The sequence below is a fragment of the Thunnus thynnus genome, chromosome 6 (genome assembly GCF_963924715.1).
Source record: "Thunnus thynnus chromosome 6, fThuThy2.1, whole genome shotgun sequence".
Taxonomy (NCBI): domain Eukaryota; kingdom Metazoa; phylum Chordata; class Actinopteri; order Scombriformes; family Scombridae; genus Thunnus; species Thunnus thynnus.
In genome coordinates, this window is record NC_089522.1 from 4352973 (window position 1) to 4375045 (window position 22073).

Below are 22073 nucleotides of genomic sequence, written 5' to 3' on the forward strand. Positions count from 1 at the left end.
AGAGGTCATCTAAAGGAGGGTTTTCATGACAGTAAAAACTTTCTACCATTTATCACAGGGTTTTTTTCCTTTTTTATTCAGACAACATGGATTCCATTAGATGACATGGATTAAATGAGAAATTCACATAACTGACAACCAGGCTCATTTTAATAACAATCTGAGAAGCAAGGCAAGCCTTATTACGTTTAATCCTCAATGCTTTGTCCAACCACTGATGAGGTTTTCCTCAAGGAAAGCAATTATTTTTCCTATCCCCCTGCAATGCCCCTATAACTTGCATAATTAGCTTATTGGCTGCATTATTAATTAAAATACCAATGAGGATGAGCGTGAACTTAGCATAATACCAATGTCTGGTTCATGTTAATTATCATTCTTTTGGCCATGATCATGATGCCTGGCCAGTTGGGGATATGAATGGAGATAAAGAGATCTCAGTGTTTGAGGTGACAGTAATGATTAGACCGCCAGACTGGATGCTTCACTTTCTTGTTATATTCAGCCGTTCACAGGCCAGCTCCACCTATCGTGAGGGGCCCAGTAACCAAGGTCAGGACTGTCTCTGCGGTTTCCATGTGGCTCAGAGGTAAAGTAGCTAACCTTGAGAAGGACTCAACTGTGTGGGGTTTGGACTTTTTATGCAGTGAGGTTCATTATCCAGCATGCTGCTTTGTTTTGAAAATGTATTGAAATAACAAAGGTGAGTTTCCTCTGTGAATCCACAGTCACACATTCCATTTATTCCTCACATTGTGTCTTTTTGCATGTTATAACAGCTCATAGTCTAGTCTACTTTAGTTCTTGTCCTTCACTATCTTATGTATGGAGCCATCGGATGAGTCAACGATATAGCTGAATGCATCAATTAATAATGTTATTAGTTGCATTATTAAAATGAGGCACAAAAGGTATTTTTTTATTTTTTGGTATATGTAAGTATATGATTTTATAATTTTTTGGTCACCCACCTTAACACCCTGTCGTTGGAACTTCCTTTGAGGTGTTCGCTGCCTGGCTGAGAGAGATGCTGCTTATCGTGGGTCTTGGACAGCTTCTCTGCAGCAGCAATGGGGCATCCAGAGAGACTGAAAGGTTGGAGGAGGAGAAGAAAGATAAATATTCAAGGAGGGCGTGTTGCTGACCATGTAAATCTGCATCGCCCTGATGTGGACTGATACATTCATTGTACTGCATACATGAATATATGAGCTTGCAAAAACACAAAGGAAAACACGCCCTGTCTGCAGCAATCATAGACTGTAAAAAATATGGACGTAATCACCGTGACGTCTGCCATTGGTTTGCGAACTGCCGTTTTGAAGCCTAAAGAGTAGCGATTTGACCATCGCCATCTTGGATTTGGCCGTCGCCACGTTTGATTTTTGGTGCCAGAAGTATCCATATTTGGATGAGAGGGTGTAGCTGATCATAGTGCTAGCTGCTAGCGTGGTTAGCACGGTGCATTTACAATCTATGGTTAACAGTGATAATACTAATGCTAATGCTAATTTTCGCTAGCGAAAAACAGGCCTAAAACTATGGAAGCCCATTTCTGCCACTGTGATGAAAAAAAAAGATCCTGTAAGTCATTATAATGAGAAACTATCTCAAAATAATGACTTAGTATCTCATGATAATGAGACATGAAAATCTTAAATGTATTTATTGTCTTGTATATCTTGTATCATGAGTCTCTGTATTGCATGTTTTAAGGATATCCTGAATGATGTTTTTATTAATATTAATATGTTCTTTTTTTCTTCATCTTATTATTTCTTCTGCATGCTTATAAATGATCTCAGTAATTTTGTAATTTCAATCTCATTTCCAAATTCTGTTTTTAGGGTGACTCTAACATCTGTCCAGGGACTGCAGATGAAAAATAGCCTCTTGGCTAACTCTGGCGCATTTACAGCAATGTTAGTATCTCAAAATAACGACTTAGTATCTCATAATAATGACTTGGTATCTCAAAATAATGACTTAGTGGCATAACACCTGTAGATGGCATTGTTCAGTCATTTTCAAGCTAATTCTTGAACTGAAAAATATAACAAATAGGGGGAAGATGAAATAAGAATGAATCATGGAATCATCATGAAATGGCCTTTAATTGATTTACAATCCTAAATTTTAATTATTTTAATCTAGATGTGAAAAAAGCAGTGCAACCTCCCTGTTTTGCATTTTCACAAATAGAATAAAGGTTTCAAGGTCAATAAGAAAAAAATACACCTGTAAAAATGAAATAACTCAGGATTATGATACCCTGTGATGTCCCCTGTCATATTTGAGCATTGGTTTCTTGAGACTTTTTAATACTGAGCAGGCAGCAAATAGGCAGGAATAGCAATAAGACTCAAAATCAGTTTACCATGACTAAAGGCAATGAGAAAAAATGCTACAGTTAAAATAATCACAATTTAGGATTGTAAATCAATCAAAGACCATTTCATTCTATGCTTCATTCTTATTTTATCTTCCCCCTATTTGTTATGTTTTTCAGAGATACTATGTCATTATTATGAGATACTAAGTCATTATTATGAGATACTAAGTCATTATTTTGAGATAGTTTCTCATTATTATGAGACACTAAGTCATTAATTTGAGATAGTTTCTCATTATAATGACTTACAGGATCTTTTTTTTTTTCATCACAGAGGCAGAAATGGGCTTCCATATAAAACCGTTAAAAGAAAATGTACTCACCGGAAAAACTGATCATCCGACTCATTGATGGGTCTTTTATTACAACCAAACCCTGAACAAGACTATTTTTAGGTGACCACAATGTTACAATTAACTTCAGTGAACTGAAAACAGACTGTGAAATAGCAGCAGCTATGTCTATATGCAATGGTTACGTTACGTAAGCGATGTTATCGCCGTGATGGCGACTTGTCAATCACAACGTAGCCACGCCCTAATTCATACCCTGCTTTATCATCAAATTTAAATTAAATGGGACCATAATTTACAAAATGAACATTATGCTGTATAGCGATTGAGACCGTAAATTTATTAGGAAACAGTTTACTGAGGTAATAAATCAAGAGAGAAGTAGGGTCATTTTCTTATAGACTTCCATACACGGACTTCTTTTTGCAGCCAGTGGAGTCGCCCCCTTCTGGCCATTAGAGAGAATGCAGGTTTTTTAGCACTTCTGCATTGGCTTCATTTTCAGCCCCGGAGGTTGCCACTTGGCAGGAATATACACTCAAACACAGATACTGTATAATCATGTATGTATACCTGCGGTGTGTGTTACGGTTGCTGTTAACATGGCCCTGTCCAGTGCAGCCAGGAGTGGGACACTTCAGCACATTCTCATGCATGGCCAGAACTGAGGAGAAAATAGGATACATACAAATACATATGCATAAACAATAACACATTCAGTGGGCTCCAGTTTGAAAAGAAAATCCACAACATTCTTTTGATGTAAGGGACTGTATGAAAATTACTGGGGTTAGGAGGGGGTGCTGAATCTTATATTTCATTCTATTAAACAGCAAGACCCTCCCCAGCACTACAAATATTTTCTCTGGAACCTTCCCCTCCCCTCAATTATGGCAAACATGGTGAATATTCCAGCCACTATCTATTTTTGAATAAAGAGCTGCTATATAAACAGTAATTACTGCCACCAGATGGGTGAACCGGACACAGGCGACAGTTCTATGGCTACTGATGGAGTTGAGCACTGCAATATTTTTTTATATGTCTGACTTTTCATCAGAACTAAACCAACTGAAAGGCCCTGTTATTCGCTGTTGGCAAATAAGTTGGTGTAAGTCCACTGCTTGCCACACAGGGAGAGCAAGATGTATGGTACACATTCCTATGTTTCTGGGGTTTTTTTTCTTTTACAATAAATATTAGATAAAATATAAATGTGCCATGAGAAAAAAAAGAAGATTATTTCATGCTCTCCCCAAAAGAAGTTGACTACCTTACCATCAGCAAAAAGGAAAAAATACAACACCCCCCCTTGCCATTCCTAATTATTTTCATACAGTGTAAATACCAGCAGGATATGAAATGAACCTTAATCAGAGAATAGCAGGAAACTGGACCACATTTAATGGACCTGTAGTCATGACTACTGTAAGATGCCCTCTGATGTGTACGTAGGAAGCATCTTTACAATCAGTATGCAGAGACAAGGCTAAGCAGGAAAAAACACACTAACAATGCAGATTCTGATCAGCATATTTTTAGTGAATCAAATCCAAACATCTATTTTGAATTTTGGCAGCCTGTCAACCTTTTTGACCTGTCAGCTTGGACATGTTTGACCATATCCTCAATCAACAGCATGCATAATGGTAAGAGTGAATAGGTTGGTAATGACAACAGCCTGCTGAGTTAGCTGTGTCCTGCAAAATGTGATTAATTGATTCAGTAAGCCTGGATCAGAAAACCCACTCCTAAAATCAAAATGAAATCATGATTATTTACTACTTGTGAATATACATGTGATGTCTAACTGTTTCCATCACTGTCAGACTGTTCTTTGTTCTTCATTTTTCTTCTCTCTGTGTTTTTCATTTTCAGCTTGAAGAAAACTCACTCTCGGGGGGGATCCTGTCCTTGTGAGGACAGCCTGACAGGCTGCGATGGTGGGGGTAAAGACCAGTCACGTGACCCGTCCCATCACACCCTGGGGTGGGACACTTGATCTCCCTCTTCTCTGGCCTACTGCTCTCTGGATACAAGAGAATAGGAGGGTAGGAGGAGAAGGAGGAGAGATAAGAGGAGACGGGAAGATGGGATGAATAAGGAGGACAAAAGCAAGTGGTTCATGCCATCAGACAGTCTGCTTGGCTAAGCATGAAATCTAGACATATTTCAGACAACTGTACAAAAGCAACACCATCTGTATCTGTTCCTCATGTCTTATGTATCTCTGTAAATGCACAATGTGATTTGTGTGTTTCTGTTAATGCTTTCAAGGATGAAATACTATCATATGTATGAAATATTACTGCTTTTTCAGAGTTAACCAGAACAAAGTCGACCCACTTATCCTGTAAAGTTAGATCATTTCCATCCCCTTGATACACTTATCTGACATTTTCAAGGATCTTGTTCAAATCAAAGACAAAACACCTGAAAATACATCAGGGAGAAATCATTCCACTATAATTTACACACAATTAAAGATGTCCACTCATCTCTTCTGCTGTTGGAGCTAGGCCAGCTAGTATCACTGGTGCTGGAGAGAGGAAAAAGGAGCAAGAGGCTGGTGTGATGCTATATTGGCCTTCAAATTGAATGTTAACGAGACATGCATCTCCTAATTAGCGTTGAGCTGAACAGGAACGTCACCACAGGAGGGAGTTGAGGCCAAGGAGAAGGCAACACTACCATGCATGTAATCACACTAGTGCTATACTGTGAGGAGCATGACAAGTGGGCAGCATGCCAACTGTACAAGGCTCGAAAAATACAAGGCTCGAACACATGCAGCACGTAAACAAACACTCCACCACTGACTGTGGAACAACGTGCACTCTTTCTCTCTCGTCGTTCTTTCTCCTTCTCCCTGACATGCTGTTGTCTCTCTTATGTTCCCTCTTGCTGTTGTCTCTTCTTGCTCTCTCCTCAAGCACTTCCTCTCCACTCTTCATGGAAGTCTATTCAGCTGGAACCACTTCATCCCCATCACAATGGAGAGGGGAGTATCTAAACAGAACTCTGTGACTCATCACTGTTTATTTGGTACACTGTGTTCATTTGTACGCTCTGCACTAGGGATGCATGATAATGGACTTTTTGCCGATATCTGATGTGCCGATATTTCCAACTCATTGTGGCCGATTGCCGATGCCCGATACCGATATATGCACATATTTTTTTCCAGCTGGCTGAAGAGACTATTATGCATGCAAGCATAGATTGTACTAAGTATGATCAAGAAAGACAACATATCTCTGGTCCACACTCTGGAGCAGAGGGTGGCGGTAATGCACCTAATATGCTAGTTGCCAACTGCCGGTATAAACCAAAAAGAAGAAGTTATTTTTTTCCAAACAGAGCGGTACATCCTGGCAGCCGAAGTGTTTCCTATCTGTGCAGCCGAACATAGCAGCTCCTCCGCGGACTGTTTAACCCTGACGGTCCCGGTGTTTCCTCCACAGGCCCCACCCACTTCACTCAGCTGCCAGTCAGACCCACTGCTTCTTCCCACTTTAACCTGAATAACAAACCGGGGCTTGGTGCTCCAGTTTGATCCACATGGAGAGCCGAGGCTAATGTTAGCTGAGAGGCTAGCGGAGCGTTAGCCACAGCATGACCAGAGGGAAGCACAGCCAGCTAGCCTCCCAATTAACGTTAGCCCCGGCTCTCCATGTGGATCCAACCAGAGCACCGAGCACCGATTTGTTATTCATGTTAAAGTGGGAAGAAGCAGCTGGTCTGACGGGCAGCTTGAGTGAAGCTGAGCCTGCGGAGGAAGCCCTGGGGAGGGGGCAATTGGTGGAGGTGGAGTTGGGGATAGAGGAGGACGGGTGCCTGCTGACCTCCGCAGGGCGGGATCTCTTACATTGGACTTAATGTATTTCATTTTTTTTCATGCTAATCTGTGATTGGCCAAGACACATAAAATGATGCTCCAAGGGAGGCTGTCCTCCCTTACCAATCAACAACCAGAATGCAATATTGACAATATTGGTCCAGTGATAGTTTCCAGATTTCATCTTCAATTCTCTCCACTCTAAGGCAGAGTAGCAGCAGTAGATAGCTGCTTGCGTTAGCCAATGCAACAGCTGGCTTGTTGTAACAGCCTGAAGGACTCTTTATACATCCATGGAAGAACTGTTAAGGATTGTTGTTAAGCTAACGGGAGAAATTATCTGGACTGTGCAGTGCAGCAGCAGGACGCTGCCAGGGAGGCTGGAGAGAGAGGCAACCGGAGAAACAATCAGGAGAGTTAGCTTGTTTGTCATTGTTGCTAATGATATCAGACTGGTTAAGCAGCAGCCACAAAGTTCTGTAAACTAACATACAAGATGACCAACAGCTACAAATGGACGCTATGACATGAATACTTCATCTCCATGATAGAAAGAAGAAGACATCAGATAACGTGAGTCAGATACAGCTTCTCTCTCTCTGTCTCTTTGGTCGCTAATTTCATCTCTGATGGTTAAATGTCTCTCTGTGTGGCTTTTTTGTGTTTTTTATCTCCTTAACAAGAATGGAGCAGAGATCATATAATATGTTGTGGGTAACGTAAGTTTGCTTGTTGAGGTTACAGTGAGCTGTATGGACTCACTCATTCATTCGTTTTTAATTGAGTGGTTGTTCAGTCACCTGTTGATGTGTGATTAGTGAATGAGTGCAGGAGGTCTGGCTGCTTGCTTCTGACAGTTTCTTTAGTTCATTTTTAAGCTGAGTCGTATCTTGAGTAATAAGCTTAAAGTAACTAGAATAACTAGTGGTGTAACTGATTGTAGTTGATCCGTGTTCCGTACTGATGGCCCCCCCACGGTTCGGCAGGCATATGAACTGCTGATTAATTGCAAAATTGAATGTCTCATTTAAGACATAGAAAACAAACTGCTGTAAGTACAAGTCATGGGCAGACAGCGTGTCGCTAACAGGGATTTTGAAGAGCAACGATCAAACCAGCATCTAACAGTCCGATGTGACATTTGAGTTATGTTTACCTGCTGTTTAATGTGCTGCAGCTGAGCAGCTAATTGGCTATCTAGCTGCTAACTGACGTTACCGGTGAATATATATATATATATATATATAGAGAGAGAGAGAGAGAGAGAGAGAGAGAGAGAGAGAGAGAGTACTGTGCAAAAGTTTTGTTTAGATAGATATTTAGATTCTATGCAGATTCTATGCGATACCATCAGGGAGGTGTCTGATCGGTCCCGAATTTATTCATGACATGACAATGACCCCCAGCATACAGCTAGAGTCATTAAGAACTATTTTCAGCAACAAGAAGAATGATGAGTCCTGCAACAGATGGTATGGTATGGCCCCCAAAGAGCCCTGATCTCAACATCATGGAGTCAATCTGGGATTACATGAAGAAGCACCTGAGATGGCCTAAATAATAAATCCACAGAAGAACATTCTTTCTCCAGGATGGTTACAACAATCTACCTGCAAGTTACCATGAAAAACGGTGTTAAAGTGAACCAAGGAGAACTGCTGCTGTTTCACAGGAAAAGCTGCTCACAGCAAATATTGATTTCATTTAGGTTTCTGCTGTTTACTCAACTTTGTAAGAAATTAATTGATAAATTACAACAATTTGTAGCAATATTTTTGTAAGCATTCTCACTTTACTTTTAGTGCCTAAAACTTTTGCACAGTGCTGTATATATGAAGAATAAGCGCATTTTCCGAAGTGAAAAGTTTTTTTTTAATGCAAGAAACAACCAATTCAGTCTTAACTTCATTGTTTATTGTTTTGTTTTCTGAATTAGATTTTTCCCCAACACACAGTTACTTGTAACTTGTGAAATACAATCAGCAGGCGACTATCAAGCCTCAGATGTTGGAGTGTCCTTGAATTCATCACGTTTAGGTCTTTGCTTGTAGAAACACTTCTATGTGATGCTAACGCAGCTTAAAAAAATAATATAAATAATAATATGTTCATGATGTATTGCCTATCTCAAGCAATTTTTTACGTCTCAGTACATGCTGTAACTCTGCTATCCCCTATTTGTTTCTTCACTCCGTCCTACCTTTGCTGAAGTAGCTCTTGCGGAGGACATCCAGGTGCTTGGGCCTGTCATCCATGGTGAAGTATCGCTGGTGGTGGATATCTGGGGCACAGCACAGCTCTCTGGGCCCGGCTGGCTTCACCTGCTCTGCCTTCAGGGCAATGGCTTGCTCCAGCAGGCCCAGGTTCCCTCGGGTCATGTCAAACATCTCTGACTCATCTGTCACAGTAGAACGCTGGGAAAGGCTGTCTTCGTCATCGTGCTCGTCATCCCCATCAACATCATCAAACTCCTTCTCTTCTGACTTATCGGAACGCACCTCGATAATGTCGGGAGAGGCTTTGTGGATTTTATAGTTCTCATCTCTGGTGTTGGGAAAGTAGTCCTCCAGTGGACTGGTCCTGTGGGAGCCGTAGCTTAAAAGAGGGCTGGCCTTGTAGTTCTGAAGTGGGCTTGGTTTATGAGAGTCATATTTGTCAAGTGGACTGGCTCTATTGACATTGTAGTTTTCGAGGGGACTTGCTCTGTGTGACTTGTAGTCCTCCAGAGGACTGGCCCTGTGGTCTTCAGACATTTGTGTTCCCTGAGCAGCTGCGGTGCTGGTGACGGTGCAGATGGCAGTTGGCACATCAGAAACGGGCAGAATGTGGTTCACCTCCCTGTGCTCCTCTTCATCTTTCTCCTTATCCTCTTCTGCTGGAGAGTTCTGCCTCTGCTGTGCTGGCACTGCCATCTCTTCCTCTTCTTCTTCTTCCTCCTCTTCATCTGTGTTTTGGTGGTGTTGGACATCTTCAGTGATATACTGGTGGTTCTCCTGGTTCATGTGGTTGCTCATATCTTCGTACTCTCTTTGCTCCTCTTCCACCTCCTCTGCCTCCACTTCAGCCGCCTCCTTCTGCAGTACAGATGACTCTTCCGATACTTGAACTCTCTGTGTCACCTCCTCCTCTTCTCCCTCATTCATTTCCCCACCCTGCTCATCCTTTACTTCTTCACCCCCCTCGGCTGTCATAATGACATCCTCCTCAGTCTCCATAGCAACAGGCTCCTGAATGGCCACAGTTGGAGTATTGTTGTTGGTGGTGGTGTTGGAGACTCGGCCGAGGTGGAGGAGAGAGTTGGCCACCTCTTCGGCGCTCTGAGAAGGAGACTGACACTCCTCGGCTGCAGGTGGCGCCACGCCAAGCTCAGGCTCAATGATCACACACTCCTCCTCTGTGGAAACAAAGATGAAGAGGTCAGAGTGGTAACACAGAGGAAAGAGTTACTCACACAGTGAGCTAAAGTGGCATCACTTCCCTGCCTGCCAAGTCACTTACTGTGAATTCACACAATTCACTCATATTCACGTAGAAACACCTATTGTGATGGAGTGTATAGATGTAAAGCAGCACTCACTCACAAAGTCCTAGTGCCTCTAGTGGTTGTTAGAAGGCATGGCAATTTATCTCTTGCAATATTAGATAACCACGTAAGGACTTCTTTGTAACTTAGTGTTTTTGTGTGTGTGTTTTGCTGGATTGATATTAACCACATTCCCATGATTTAATCTGTGCTTTTGGCCTTCACATATAGAAACCACTTAGCTCCACTCTACCTAAATGCTAGTGTAGTTGGATCGCAAATAATGTGTTTGGGGAAATTTCTTGCCCTATTTAAAGCCTCCCAGGCAGTATTCATTTGTAAGTTCTGTACCACAAATGAAAAAATATTATGTTCGGTCATACAGGTTATGGTTAAACTTAATCTTTATTGTCAATTAAAGGATACCTTAATCAAAGGGCTACAACTAATGATTATTTCTGTTACTGATTAAAGGAGCAGTTCAGTTTACTCATCAGGAGAAGTACCACTCAGCCTGTGAAAACAGCTGTATAATGCATTCTAGGGCTCTGGAGGGAGCTTTCCAGTCTGAAAAAGTTACCCTGATAATGTCATAGTGACGTAATCAGGGTCATCTTGGCTTATGCTTGAAACTTAACATTTTTAGGAGGTCTAGGGTTTGAAAGAGATGTCCATTTAGTAGACAAGGAGGGTCTAATGAAAGATGCTATTGGGTTGCATTACAGGAAATGTAGGATCCAGCATTTCTGGATCCATACAAGGGACAAAAATCAGGATATCTCAGCCTCTGCTGCTTCGAATTTGACCATACTTTTTAAAATCTGTACCTTGTGAAGTGCAGTTCTAAATAACTCCTACCCCTTTAATCTCACAATTATTTTTAACCATTGAATCCATAAAATGTCATAAAATACCCCTCACACTTTCCAAGAGCCAAAATTGACGTCTTCAAATTGCTTGTTTTGTTCTTTTAACAGTCCAAAACCCCAAAAGGTTCAGCATATAATGAAACAAAACTGAGAAAAGCAGCAAATCTTCACATTTAAGAAACTGAGACCAGTGAACATTTGGCATTTTTGCTTGATAAACAAATAATCAGTTATCAAAATTGTCATTGATGGACTAGATTATTGTTTTATCGTTTGGAATTAGTTGGTTCTTTTTCAAAATCATATGGACATAGAGAAAGCTCCTGAGTTTAGTTGGAGCAGACGTTTCCTCACCAGCAAAGAAGAGGCAGAGATGAGGTTAATATTAGCTGGTTTGCCTCAATGAGAAGAAACCTACCTTCATCAGCTGCAAATGTGTATTCCTCTTTCTGATATGTTTCTTCTTCCTCCCTCTCCTCCTCCTTCTGTTGACTATGTGTCTCCTCCTTTTCTCCATTTGTCTGTCTGTCTTGCGTCAGGTCTTCTGTCATCTCTTCTCTCTCTTCCTCTACAGCTGGCTCCGTCTCCTCCTCCTCCTTGGTCTCTCCTCCTCCTCCTTTTTCTCCATCCTTCTCTCCCTCTCCCTCAGCCTCACTGCTGGCATCACTTTCTGCACTGAAGCCCTCGTCCAGGGCCAGTTTCAGGGGATGGGACTTCCTCTTGGAGGCTGGGCGCTCTGTTTCTTGTTCCTGCTCGTGATCGGCCTCTGATTCTTCTAGACGGCGCTTTCTGGCTATGGGGCAACCCAGAATGCTGATGGAGGGAAAGAGAAGGAGAGAGAATTGTGAAAACTTAACAGGGATGCAATTGGAAATCACATACTCACTCTAACATGTCCAATAAAACCTCATGCACCTCATCATGTCCATGACTGAGTTGAAGCAAAGTGATGGAGGGTGTGTGTGTATTTTGATATGAATGGTGATGAGAGTATGAGTCAACACATACAGCCTGAGGGGGGCGCCATGCTCGCTCACTCAGACATCAGAACCAATCTCAGCCAAGTGACTAACGTTTAATGAACAACTTGTATGGAGAGAGGGGCAAGCGACTCAATGGAGGGTGAAATCCAATAAACTCCCTCTTACTCTCACCTGGGATACACCAAGGGAGATTGAGGGAGGATCTATAACCAAAGTGCATCTGAAATAGCCTGCTGAACAAATACACATGTAAACAGATAGCTAATATCTGCCCCTCAATAAAGAGAAGTCACAAGCCAGTGAGCTGCCCTGAGTCCCACAGGCTCTCTGATGGTGAACGACAAAGATGAGGATTACAGCTGCTGAATAGAACCTGAAGAAATTACTTTTCAGTGCTGCCCATGGAAATCTTTACATTTTAAGTTTATATTAAAACTTCATATCTTGTTTGTTTATTCTGTTCAAGATGGGTTTTTTTTACAGTAGGTTTTGTACTAGACTATTTCTTGGCAAGGAGCAGCTAATGAATGGAGTCTTGTCGTCACCATGAAGTTGCCATGGAAATCACCACAACCAGCCAAGAAATTGTCCAGAGTAGCCCCCCGTAAAACCACATCTTGTCATTTTTACACTTTGTTGTATGGATTAAACAAACAAGACATATCGTGTTAATTAATTAGCTTTAGAGGTGCTGGTAGGTGGATTTAAGTGGTTGTATCGATATTCTCATCTAGGTCTCGGCAAGATAGCAATGAGTGCATTTCCCAAAATGTCCAACTATTCCTTTAAACAACTGAAACGAAACTGGCTGTTTTTTCCATGAGCGGATGCTGTGGGGCAGAGAAGACAAGGAGAACAGACAGACGAAGAAAAAGGACAGACAGAGGGTGGGTTTTTAATCTGCCCTACCTTCTGTGTCGTGAGTATCTCCCACTGATATGGCCAGAGCCATTGCATCCAGGGGTGGGGCAGCTGGATGAGATGGATGGAGGTTAGAGATATGTTTAAGACATGGTGCATTTTAGTTCCTATGCAGAAGCAATGATAACCACAGGCAATACAAAAGTAATTTAAGATGAACAAAACAAAGAAGCAAAGACATGCAAACCGAGCACACATGTCACACAAAATGCACATGCACAAAGGCGCACATTGCTCACAGATATGTAACCCCCCCCCCACACCTTCTTCCAACAGACACACATAATGCATGAATGCAGGTGGCAACAAGCTGGGGAGAACATAATATTGTGTGTCGTACATCAACCCTGGCCTATATCCTGTTACTATGATCGATAAGGATCAGCCAAGACCTGCTGTAATTTCCCCTGCTCTGCTCTCCTCACCAGACATCATCATCAGGTCTCCCTCTCTCCCTCTCTCTCTCTCTCTCTCTCCTCTGATTCAGGTTGCTACGACCCCTCAGGACGGCTCATTTCAATTCTCATTAACTTCCCCCAGCAATTGCCCTTTATTACTCCAATTATCCTTACTATTAATTTCACTTATTAAAAAATGCTGCATTTGCATTTTAAATGAGGTGGTTTCTGGCCCCCCGACTGTTTTTTTCCTCCCATGATCCAGACACCCAAAGGTTTTTTTGGAGTGCTGACAAAATGAGAGAGGATGCAAAAATAATTTAGAACGAGGGGAGAGGAGAGAGGACAATGGACTTCATGACTAGCGAGGCCCTGAAAGGTGCCGCCTGGGTGGGAAAGTAAGAGGAGGACAAAACCGGGAAGGTAGGGCAAGAGAAAAACTAAATATTCGCCCCTCACCATCCTCTCTCCTTTTGCTGTATCCCTCGATCGAATTGCAAAATGATCATACGCCCCTTTCACTGCATCTACTCTATGTGTTCACAGCAGGAAATAGCAAAAGGCTATGATAAATCAATAGCAGCCAGTAGGAGGTACTGACCACGAGCTAAGAAGTGATGATAAGAAATAAAAAAATATATATATATACAACATCATCTAAAGAAGCACTGATAGTGAGTCTACAAGTGCCGGGGGGTGCTCTGCCGTGTGCATAAAAGAACTTTCTGAAAGGGATTTGCACAAAGATGAAGGTGTTTCCTTACCTCAGCTCTTGTCCTACGAGCTCAATAGGAACTGAGAGAAGGAGAAAGGGAGGAGAGAAAGAGGAGGGTCAAGAAAGATACAGGGAGGCAGAACAAAGGTGAACGACTGCTAAGAATGCTGTGCTGCTAAAAGAAACTCAGATCAATAAATCACAAATGCATACGAATCCCACGAGGCTTCCTCATAGAGGCTTACACACTGCTGACTGTACAATCAGGGGAAACACCTACACACTCCCAAGCTCACATAAAAACACATACACATATCTACATGCAAACTTACACACATACATACACATGCTCACAAAGGCAAGCACAAAACAAACACTAGTATAAGTGCTGGCCTGCACAAACATACCGTATGAATAGGGCACACACACACACAAAGGCAAACACAAAAGCATACAAAAAACCTAAATCGGCCAAAAAAACCAGACAATTATATGCAGACTTCAGCAATAAAACGGGAATGATTGTTGCACTTTATGTATCATAATTGGGAAAATATAAATCAAAATCTGCTCACAAACAACACACACGCACAAACACACATATTGCCTAAATATCCTATTTTCATTCAGAGCAAACAAGAAAACAATACAATCCTGGAGAATTAAGTTTAGGCTCCGATATCACATGCATTAATCAAATGTCAGAAAGACCCAGCGCATACCAATACACCAAGAGCACGGGAAACACACACTAACATGCTGCACACACACATCAGCAATGTGTGTGTGGAGTGTTTCTCAGTCTTTCATCATGCAGTTGGAATGACTGGACACCTTCCTGCGCTCTGAACGCCCTATGAACTGTTGCTGTGCTGCTGCGCTTCTAAACATCAAACACACAAACACACACACCACACACACACATACACACACACTTGTACATGTATAAACAAATGAAGAAAGACACATGTATCAGTATGTATATATACACACACATACAATTGATCTGTATTCACATTACAACATGCGCATAGACACTAACAGGCAGACACATTATTCAAGATAGATTAGAGCTGCACTGATTGTTTTCATTATTCATTCATCTGCCAGTTATTTTCTTAAAGCAACAGAGACAGACATTTGAGGAAATGCTCTTATTACCTTTGCTGCGCAGACTTAGATGTCAAGATTGATATCACTCTTGTATCTATACACTAAATATAAAGCTGCAGATTGCTCCAGATCAGATTGCTTGTTTTGTCAGAAAAATGGTCCAAAATACTTTCCTACTTTCCTATCCTAGAAGAAAAAGAAGCACGCCAAGTCTTACCATCAGAGAAGCTGGAACTTGTGAATTTTTCCCACTTAGCTTTACTAAATTAAACACACACACATTCATATATACATACATATAAGCATGTACACACACACACACACAAACACTCACTGCCTAGCTGACCTGTGGAACTGATGTTTTCATGTGAAGAATTTTGAGTGAATGTGTATTGAACTGTGTGTGTGTGTGTGCATGTCTGTTGTAGCATCTCTGACAGACAGGACCTGACATGACGCAGAGAAATGACAAACACTCACCTCTGATTCCCTTGGACCGAGTGCGAGTTCGCTTGTCATCACCCTCTACACTCATCTGGGATGGAGACAAGAGAGGAACAGACAGAAAGAGGAAACGGGTAGAGGAGAAAAGAGAGAGAGAGAGAAAAAAAGAGACCATCAGTGGTAATTTCTCAATGCTCTCAATATATTCCACCACACATCCAGAGTTAATCGTCCTTGCCTACCTGTGCTTCTTCAAAAGAGCTGGTATAATAACCCTCACTCAAAATGTTCCCATTGAAACACACCAAAGGTAATAGTGACACAAAGAGATGATCATATCTTTAATTCTCGCCAAACAGCACTCCTTCCGCCCTCCTCATCCATCACTTTTTCCTCTCACCACAGGGGGGGAAAAACAACATATTCTGATGCTACCATCCTGCTCACTTCATCAAAAGAAAGACAGAAATACAGACTTATGGAGAGGAAAACCTTCCCCTCCCCACCTTCACCCTCACCCCCACCTCCCATCTCTCCCTGTAATTTCCTGCACCTGAGTGGTGCGTATGATTGCACACTGTGCAGAGGCAACAGGCAGCGCCCGCACAGGGGCAGGGGCCACAGCCTTGGTAAGCGGAGGTACTGATAACTCATAACTATGCTGAATATAATAATATAGCAAAAACACAGCCACTAAAAAAACACTGTAATAACCCTTTTAAGAGGAGGAGTTAATGTGTGTGTGTGTGTGTGTGTGTGTGTGTGTGTGTGTGTGTGTGTGTAGAGGGCATGCTTCGTGCCCGCTGCTACTCCTGGCTCGGCTTTTATGCCACAAAGGAGCAGGTGTTAACCCCCAACACACACGCGCACACACACACACACACACTATATTGACCCTCAGCCACACCTCCTCAGCACTACCTCTCCACACCCAGCGCTGCTCTCAGTGCACTCTAAAGCTATCAGATGCTTTTTAGTCACAATGGAGCCATTAGCTTTGATTACTCAACTGTGTTTTTTTTAATCACAGGTCTCCCCTCTTTCTCTCTGTCTGACACTTCCTACCTCTTGTAAACCCTCCCTCCAAAATTTCCCCTTTATCCCCCCCCCCCCTTCTCCTTGCCAAGGCACTTAGCTGCTTTGTTGCCTGCTATAGTCAAGTTGGCACTGCCATAGTGGGATTCAAACACAGGGTCCCTGTTTCTCTTCTTCTTTATTTCTCCTCACCCTCTCTCTATTTGGCAATGCCCCTTTCCTGCTAATAGACTACTTATGAAAAGAAGGAGGGAAAGAGGGATGAGAGGAAGATGAAGCACGCTGTTGTTGGTGTTGTTAAGGGCTTTTCTTTTTTTTTCTTTTTTCCCTCCAAGGGTGCGCTTCATTCATTAGTGTCTAGTGTTTGGCCGGAGGTACAGGTGCAGGCACAAGCCCCTCCCTTCCTGTGTGCAGCCTCCACCGCCTCAGCCTGCTCTTCTCTCTCTATCTCTCTCGCTACTCTGGCCTCAACCCTTTTGATCAAGCGCTGTTAATGTAGAAGTTGTGCAACAAGCAGCCGCTTTGTGCCCTGCCTGAAGGGAGCAGTTGACTCCTTCTGTGCTCCACTCACAGTGCTGTGTGGGAAGAGGAGCGGATAAGAGTGCAGTGAAGAGTTTTTTGTGAATGTGCGTGTGTGCTGCTTTACACAGGAGCGTGCCTGCCTGTGTATAGGTCAACATACATTTCCTTACACTCCACTGTATGCACTTTTATTTATGTAAGCATGTGTGAAAGGAGCAGTGGTGAAATACAACTAAGTATATAAGTACTGTACTTTAGTACAGTTTTGAGGTACTTGTCCTTTACTTTGCTATTTTAAACCTCTACTGCACTACATTTCAAAGAGAAATATGGTACTTTTGACATACATACATACATTTTACACACAAAAATGACACATGATCAGTTTATAAAATATGATGCATTGTTACAGATTAAACCACCTCACAATATATAAAGCAGTTCAAATGAGCTCCACCTGCACCAGCTACAATGTTAAAATGCTGCTTATTGCAAGCGTATATAATAATATAACATTTAAAATTACCCTTCTCTGCATATAAAGTACTTTTGATACTTTAAATATATTTTGCTGATATTACTTATGTGCTTTTATTTTAGTAACATTTTGAAAAAGAATTCAGAGTTGCTGCTGTGGCCCAGCAGTGTGTGGAGGCATGGTTGGAAAAAAAAAGAGTTAAGAAATTTAAGTGACCATAACTTGATGAAAAAAAGGGATTTACTGTCTGTATTCAAAACTGACTTGTAAATATGATTAAGAGTGGGAATGAAGGCTGAAAGTTGATGAATCAAATGCTAAAGTAGGTGGAAGTGTAGATAAATTGTGTGTGTGTGCATGTGAATGAGACTAAAGCGCATGCTCCTCCTTCATGAAAAGATTATATACTATTCTATTACTCCCGTACTTTTTCATCCTCCTTCCTTTGCCTCCTCCTTACATTGATAGTCATGGATTGATGAAAACCTGGCCTGAAAAGGGCCCCTATTGCTTTCATGTTTGCGTAACCATAGTTACACACATTTAAATAGGTAAGCACATCTGAGTTCTCCTCTTGTTCCTGTCCTTTTTCTCAATTCCAGCTCATTAAATTTGTATGAACACAAAGTCACAGCGAGTGAATCTGAATGCAGCAAGGCAGGCATTCACCTGATTTTCATAATCTCTTTCAAAGGGCCCTTTTTAATGTATGTTCAAAAGTTGTCCTTTACCTTGTCATTTAATTAGACTCCTTCAACGATGCATAGGTAGGCCTGCACTGTACCAGCAATGTCTTGTGCATATCAGAGAGAAAGAAGGAGAGAGAGGGAGTGTTTCCGGGTGTGGGTGAATGTGCATGAAAGTGTGTGCAGCAGCAACAGCAGCATGTGCATATGTGTGTGTGTTTGTGTGTCTGTGTGTGTGTGTATGTGAGTGGGTCTGTCATAGGGTACTTTCGGGGACAAATTTCAGACTTAAGACCAGTTAATTGGGGACAGCTTGTCCAATTGAGGACAAAAGCTGTGTCCCCAATTGCTAAAATGCAGATTTTTGGGTTAGTGGTTAAGGTTAGGGTTAGATTAAGGTTATGGTTTGGGTTAGGGTTAGGTAAGTAGTGGTTATGGTTAGGGTTAGGATAAGTCTCCAAGAAATGAATATAAGTCTATTATATTATTATTGTATTATATCGATTATATATCTAGTCAACATCTGTGTGAGTGTGTGTGTGTGTGTGTGTGTGTGTGTGTGTATGTGTGTCTCAGGGTGTAACTTGTGTGAAATGTGGTGTGGAGCAGCGGCAGACGAAGAAGAAAAAAGGAGGAGGAGGAGGAGGAGGAGGAAGACGCCGCTCATCCCTACAGGCTGTGTTGTACATTATCAATGATGTCCTTTTTTGTGTGTGACGGTCGGTGCAGGAGGGCCAAGGCTCTGCTCTGCATTCTGACAGCTCTATGTAAATGGATGGCTGGGGGCAATGACTTCAGAGAGAAGGTCACCCTCCGTCCCCTGGTGCACATAAATGACTCTTTTATTCATTTTCAGGTTTACAAGAGATGAGGAAAGGAAAGGGCTTAAGGAGGTGTGGAGGGACATCAAGTTGGAAAGGAACGTTCACAACTGGTGACAGAGACTGACATCTCCAAAAATTACCTGCAGACAGTAGCTGCCAATTAGAGGCGAGCTGCACAGTTCTCAACAGGTGGACTATGCTGCATGGCCTCCATGTTGGATCAGTGCATGGTGAGCCCTTCCACAGTCTCACTTTAATAATTCACACAAGGCAGAGAGGAGTGGTGAGGAGGGAGGAGGGGAGACGTGTTTCTCACTTCATATGCGAAAAGACTGTGCCTGCGTAATGGGTCAGATGTGAGTGTGTGTGTGTTTATGAGTCATCCTGATGTGATTTCAGCATTCATAACTAAACATATTTTCTGCTCTAATCCTAATAAGAAGGTTCTGTGACAGGTATCACATGTGCCAGGCCGACAGGGGGCCGCCTCAGATGATGTAGTGTTTGAAACCGATGCGCCTCACTCTCTCTCTCTCTCTCTCTCTCTCTCTCTCTCTCTCTCTCTCTTTCTCTCTCTCTCTCTCTGGCTCCCTCAACAGCAGAAATCAAACCAAATCAATAAAAGTCATCTCTTCAGATGAACCCGAGCCATCAGCGGGGAAGCAAAACTACTTTTTACTGGGCCCAGGGGAAAACAAACCCTCTCCTCCTCCTCCTCCTCACCACCCCCACTCCTCTCTCTTTCAATCTCTCCTCAATCCCTCCAACTCTTTGTTGAGTGTCACAGTCAGTTGTGATGCAGGGGTAAGAGAGAAGGGACCAGATGTTTGCAGAATAGAGAAATAACCTTGAAATGGCAGCAATTTGGGTGAGAAGTTTCAGACTGAAGTACAAGAAGGAGGGGAAACAGGTTTGGGGGTTAAAAGAGAAGAAAAGATCTGGTAGGAGAGAGTGACAGTATTAGTCTACTCTGCTGATAAGGAGTAATATCATGGACAAAAAAGTATGAGCAGCTCAAGGACATCCTTTTGAATTTCTTTTTTTATTGTGTTTCAATACAAAAAAAAGTCCTGTGAAGTGAAGTGAACTCAGCAGTGGGAAAATGCTGAGCTGTGCCATGCTGAGCTTAACTAAACTGAAGTAAGCTGAACGGGGCTGGAGCAAAGGATGGGCAGGGCAAAGCGGGAGATTTAATGTGCTGTTTGATTTATGTTTTTCTGTCTGGCGTGGCCATCAACCCAACCCCCCCCCCCCCCCAACCTCCGACCAACCCCTTTCCCCACAACACATACACACACGGAGCCTGCCTCATCCCTCCATCCTACCTCTGCCTACACCCTTTTCTACTTTCCTTGCTGAATTAGGGATTGGGGAAATGCCCAGGAAGCAGAATTGGGTTGGTGGTGGAGTGTGGGGGTAGCAGTAAATGGTGAAGGCTGACGGGGTGGGGGAGGGGGGGCCTTGTCACTCACCATGATTGGTCGACGGCTCTGCAGTCTCTGGGAGGCCTGACAGCGGCTGCTGGTCCTCTCGCCTCGTGTCCACCGCTGGTTCACCAGCTCGCCCCGAAACTCATTTTCTAGCACCGGGAAAAGAGGAAGCAAGGAGGTGGGATGAGGGTTAGGGAGGGAGAGATTTTACAATTGGGGGGAAAAGAAGACGATGGAAAAAAGGGGGAAGAAAAGAGAGTTGTCATACTAAATCATCAGCATCAGCACCAGTGGACAAAGAAGGGTTTGGATAAAGGAAGGAAGGGGAGGGTGAGGGTGCTACTTTGAGGGTAGGTTGGGGCACTCGAGCATGCTGCACACACCTCTTTATTAACTAAAGGAACAGTGTGTGCTTTACACACACACATAGGCATGGTTAAGTGCCCCAGCTGGGGTCCCTGTCAGTCTGCTATTAGAATCAATCAAATTTGCGCATTTTTATCAAGCTTTTCAGCGTATATAAGCGAACGGGGGAGAAGGGGGTGTGTGAGAGGAGAGGGGGTGAGGAACGGTCAGTAAATAATGAATCATCCATAAATCAAGGCCCTTTTTTTCTTTCACTCTCTCCCCTTTTTTCCATCAAGGTAATAGCTCTTCACTTCATCTTCCTGATCGCCCAAGAGAAACATACTAAATCTATTCTAAATCTCTTCTCCTTTCTTCCTACTTGCTGCTGATGCTGCTGATGGAGGAGGTGTTAAATACAAAACAGGGCGTTATCATAATAGTTTTTCTTTTCCCCCTCAGTTTTGAGTTCAGGGAGAGTGCCGAGTATTTTTCTATGAATGCCCAAGGCTGAACTTTTCAACTAGTGTAGCTTTAAGACTGAGAGACTCCGAAACATCCGGATGTTGCTTCCTCTCTCTCTACTCTTTTTTTTTTATGCACGGCTTAGCTGGTGCGGTGAAATCTGATTCTTTTTCGGAAATATATACACATCTATACCCTTTAGTTTTCAACCTTCATATGGATTGTGCATCTCTGCAGCAGGCAGCAGAATGCTGTGAAAGAGGAAGCGCCCTTGAGTTTATAGCGACTCCTCTTCTGTATGGGCTACCTATCTGTCTGGCGGTCCTCAAGAACATCATAGAGAAAATAACACTCAAACAGACCAAGGTTTGGGTCAGCGCACTCTGAATCCACTCTATTGAAAATGTAAATTGAAGCAGCAATATTGTGAAAGAGTAATCATTCACAATTAATCACACAGCGGGAATTCAAGGCGAACTGTTATAATTATTTGAATTTTTTATATAAAAACTGAATATTCCAAAAATTTTTAATGATTCCACTAATAAAGCACTTATAAAGCTGTAAAGCACTTTGAGCTGCATTTTTTGTTTGAAAGGTGCTATACAAAGTTATTATTATTATTTATATAGCACTTTCAAATATTATGCAAGAGAGGCAACAAAACATAAACCTCTTTACACTTCAATGTACGTATAAATTCCTGGCCTTTGTAGGGTGCAAGTTGCATCTGTCCATCTATTATCTGTACATTTTCATCTCTCTTCATGTTGCTTTCAAAGATACAGTGAGTTATTTC

General features: G+C 42.3%; 1 protein-coding gene across 5 annotated transcripts in view; it reads right to left on the reverse strand.

Moving 5' to 3' along the window:
* The window catches only part of myt1b (myelin transcription factor 1b), a 46769-nt gene that overhangs the window by 16409 nt on the left and 8287 nt on the right, over window positions 1-22073 (reverse strand). For all 5 annotated transcript variants that reach the window (XM_067591347.1, XM_067591345.1, XM_067591346.1 and 2 more), the window contains exons 2-10: window positions 20507-20613; window positions 15526-15580; window positions 13982-14012; window positions 12808-12870; window positions 11334-11728; window positions 8724-9917; window positions 4580-4714; window positions 3259-3349; window positions 972-1088 (exon numbers count right to left, since the gene is read on the reverse strand). In XM_067591347.1, the coding sequence (XP_067447448.1) occupies window positions 972-1088; window positions 3259-3349; window positions 4580-4714; window positions 8724-9917; window positions 11334-11728; window positions 12808-12870; window positions 13982-14012; window positions 15526-15580; window positions 20507-20613 (2188 nt within the window). The remainder of the gene's footprint in view (window positions 1-971; window positions 1089-3258; window positions 3350-4579; window positions 4715-8723; window positions 9918-11333; window positions 11729-12807; window positions 12871-13981; window positions 14013-15525; window positions 15581-20506; window positions 20614-22073) is intronic.